At 42.0% G+C, this 4277-nt stretch overlaps 1 protein-coding gene across 1 annotated transcript in view; it reads left to right on the top strand.

Moving 5' to 3' along the window:
• The window catches only part of LOC112070026 (tight junction protein ZO-2-like), a 23400-nt gene that overhangs the window by 7632 nt on the left and 11491 nt on the right, over nucleotides 1-4277 (top strand). The window contains exon 5 of the mRNA XM_070438810.1: nucleotides 3883-4053. Within this exon, the coding sequence (XP_070294911.1) occupies nucleotides 3883-4053 (171 nt within the window). The remainder of the gene's footprint in view (nucleotides 1-3882; nucleotides 4054-4277) is intronic.

The raw sequence follows: 4277 nt of genomic DNA on the forward strand, positions 1-4277 counted from the left end.
AATCACCCTCGGTCTGGGGCTCCATGCAAGATATCACCTCGTGGGGCATCAATGATCATGAGGAAGGTGAGGGATCAGCCCAGAACTACACGCAGGACCTGGTCAATGACCTGAAGAGAGCTGGGACCACAGTCTCAAAGAAAACCATTAGTAACACACTACGCCGTCATGGATTAAAATCCTGCAGCGCACGCAAGGTTCCCCTGCTCAAGCCAGCGCATGTCCAGGCCCTCTGAAGTTTGCCAATGACCATCTGGATGATCCAGAGGAGGAATGGGAGAAGGTCATGTGGTCTGATGAGACAAAAATATAACTTTTTGGTCTAAACTCCACTCGCTGTTTTGGAGGAAGAAGAAGGATGAGTACAACCCAAGAACCATCCCAAACGTGAAGCATGGAGGTGGAAACATCATTCTTTGGGGCTGCTTTTTCTGCAAAGGGGACAGGACGACTGCACCGTATTGAGGGGAGGATGGATGGGGCCATGTATCGCGAGATCTTGGCCAACAACCTCCTTCCCTCAGTAAGAGCATTGAAGATGGGTCGTGGCTGGGTCTTCCAGCATGACAACGACCCAAACACACAGCCAGGGCAACTAAGGAGTGGCTCCTTAAGAAGCATCTCAGGTCCTGGAGTGGCCTAGCCAGTCTCCAGACCTGAACCCAATAGAAAATCTTTTGGAGGGAGCTGAAAGTCCATATTGCCCAGCGACAGCCCCGAAACCCGAAGGATCTGGAGAAGGTCTGTATGGAGGAGTGGGCCAAAATCCCTGCTGCAGTGTGTGCAAACCTGGTCAAGAACTACAGGAAACATATGATCTCTGTAATTGCAAACAAAGGTTTCTGTACCAAATATTAAGTTCTGCTTTTCTGATGTATCAAATACTTATGTCATGCAATAAAATGCAAATTAATTACTTAAAAATCATACAATGTGATTTTCTGGATTTTTGTTTTAGATTCCGTCTCTCACAGTTGAAGTGTACCTATGATAAAAATTACAGACCTCTAAATGCTTTGTAAGTAGGAAAACCTGCAAAATCGGCAGTGTATCAAATACTTGTTCTCCCCACTGTATATATATATCTCTTTAATGTGGTATTGAACTGATTGCTTAAATATTTCCTGTAATTACTATGCTTACTTAATTACTTTGTGTATTTCATATTTCCTATTCTTATTTCTCGTGTTTTTTTTTTATAGTAATACATTATTATTTAATTGTTAGGTTTTGCGTTAAGACATTAAACTGTACTTGTACATGTGACATAAAACTTGAAACCCCGACAGCATATATCCCAACTAACCCTAAACCCCGACTAGACAACATATCCCAACTAACCCTAAACCCCGACTAGACAAACATATCCCAACTAACCCTAAACCCCGACTAGACAACATATCCCAACTAACCCTAAACCCTGACTAGACAACATATCCAACTAACCCTAAACCCGACTAGACAACATATCCCAACTAACCCTAAACCCGACTAGACAACATATCCCAACTAACCCTAAACCCCGACTAGACAACATATCCCAACTAACCCTAAACCCTGACTAGACAACATATCCCAACTAACCCTAAACCCCGACTAGACAACATATCCCAACTAACCCTAAATCCCAACTAGACAACATATCTCAACGAACCCTAAACCCCGACTAGACAACATATCTCAACGAACCCTAAACCCGACTAGACAACATATCCCAACTAACCTTAACCCCGACTAGACAACATATCCCAACTAACCTATATCCCCCGACTAGACAACATATTCCCAAACTAACCCTAAACCCCGACTAGACAACGCCTTGGTATCCCAACCTGCGTGTCATGAACACATTTCGGTGGGGATACACAAAATCAACATGCAAAACACGATCGAATAGGCGAGTAACTAAATCAAATTATACAATTATAATAAAAAATGTMTTTGACAATTGTTCTTTGATGATAAATACGTATATCCCTTAACCACCACTCTCTCTCTATTCATCTTCCCGCCCAAACACATTATCATTTTATATCAAGCCCTCAAGACATGCCAACCTCTCACCATTACAAAAACAGGGGGGGTTAGCATTTTATATCAGACCCTCAAGACATGCTAACCTCTCACCATTACAATAACGGGGGAGGGTAGCATTTTATATCATACCCTCAAGACATGCTAACCTCTCACCATTACAATAACAGTGGAGGTTAGTATTTTTGGGGGAGTATATTTCTGCATCTGTAACTTTGACTCATCATTATTCACAATTCATTCAGGATTATCTGTAATCATGTTAGCATTCACATTAATGTAGAAGTGATTAGAAACATATTTTATTCTTATTTACAATAAATGTGATTCCAGAATGACACAATAAATGAGTTACCATTTAATTTCTATTGGGCACTAAATAATCTGAAACACAACCAAAACAAACARCAAACGTATTCAACCAATTTCCAGAGTCACAGGCTTGATGTGGTCATTGTGTTCTATGAATATGGGACCAAGTACTTCACTTATTAGTACTTTAATACACATACTGTATAAGTACATTTGTCCCAATACTTTTAGTCCCCTAATATGGGAGGACAATGTACAAAAAGTGTTGTAATTTCTAAAAGGTTCATCAGATATAGATGACAATACCTTCAAATTTTAAAACTGACGGTCTGCATTTTAACCTTTTGTAGTCACTGTATCGTTTCAAATCCAAAGTGCTGGAGTACAGAGACAAAACGACTCTCAATATTGGGCAGATGGGCTCTGTTTCAGAATAGGACGTTTTTGTGGAATAACCGCTGTTCTACACGTTTGACTCGCGACACTCAGCAATAGTTTGTTTTGGGGGAAATATACGTTTTTATTTTGACAGACATCTCACCCGAAGAGCCTGGCGGCCAGGACGGAACATACAGGAAGGGGACGTAGTACTGAAGGTGAGAAGCCTGAAGTGATTCTTTAACTAAGAGAGAGAGGTAGAGAGAGGTAGAGAGAGAGAGGAGGAGTTGTGTAATGAAGAGTGGAGGGACCTGGGAAGGGGGAGAGAGGAGCGAAGGGAGGCGACCCGGCCGGAAATATACAGGAGGGAGACGTTGTACTGAAGTGAAAAGAGCGAAGAGATAGGGGAGAGGAAGGAAGGATGTAGGGAGAGAAAAGAAAAGAAGAAAGAAGGCTAAAGAAATGTTTTTGTCCCCACTGTCTCGCTGCCACATTGTTCTTAATCAGCTACAAAATAAATGTTTTTCCCCACTGTCTCCTGCAATTGTTCTATGATCAGCTAAATAAATGTTTTTCCCCATGTCTCCTCACATTGCTTTCTAATCAGCTAAATAAATGTTTTTCCCACTGTCTCCTGCACATTGTTCTCTAATCAGCAAAAATAAATGTTTCCCCACTGTCTCCTGCACATTGTTCTCTAATCAGCCAAAATAAATGTTTTCCCCCACTGTCTCCTGCAACATTTTCTCTAATCAAGCTAAATAAATGTTTTTCCCCACTGTCTCCTGCACATTGTTCTCTAATCAGCTAAATAAATTTTTTCCCCCACTGTCTCTGCCCATGTTCTCTAATGCTTATTTCGCCACCTCTGCAAATGTTCTCTAATCAGCAAAATAATGTTTTCACCCACTGTCTCCTGCACATTGTTCTCTAATCAGCTTAAATACATGTTTTCCCCACTGTCTCCTGCACATTGTTCTATGATCAGCTAAATAAATGTTTTTCCCCACTGTCTCCTGCACATTGTTCTATAATCAGCTAAATACATGTTTTTCCCCACTGTCTCCTGCACACATACCAGCTAATTGGTTGTTTCCTCCAAGCTGTGTTTAATTAGGTTATTTCTTAACATTTGTAACTAATTGCGTTTCCTCTCAGATCAACGGCACGGGTGACAGAAAACCTGTCGTTGATAGATGCTAAGAAGCTGATTGAGAGGTCAAAGGGCAAGCTAAAGATGGTGGTGCAGAGAGACGAGAGAGCTACGCTGCTGAACATACCAGACGCTGGACGACAGCATCCCATCAGCCAACGCCTCCGACAGAGACGGTGAGGGACACTACGTAGTGTGTGTGTGGTGTGTGTGTGTGTGTGTGTGTGTGTGTGTGGTGTGTGTGTTGTGTGTGGTGTGTGTGTGTGTGCGCACGTTGTTTCGTAATGCTGGAAAAGGCTAAATGCTGGAGGGTTTGTGGTGTGCATGCATTTTACTGAAGAGAAGCCCTGTACTTTCATATTCCGGAACCACCCATATGTACGCCCCATATGGGGAGCCA

Source organism: Salvelinus sp. IW2-2015, unplaced genomic scaffold (assembly GCF_002910315.2).
Source record: "Salvelinus sp. IW2-2015 unplaced genomic scaffold, ASM291031v2 Un_scaffold1203, whole genome shotgun sequence".
NCBI lineage: Eukaryota > Metazoa > Chordata > Actinopteri > Salmoniformes > Salmonidae > Salvelinus > Salvelinus sp. IW2-2015.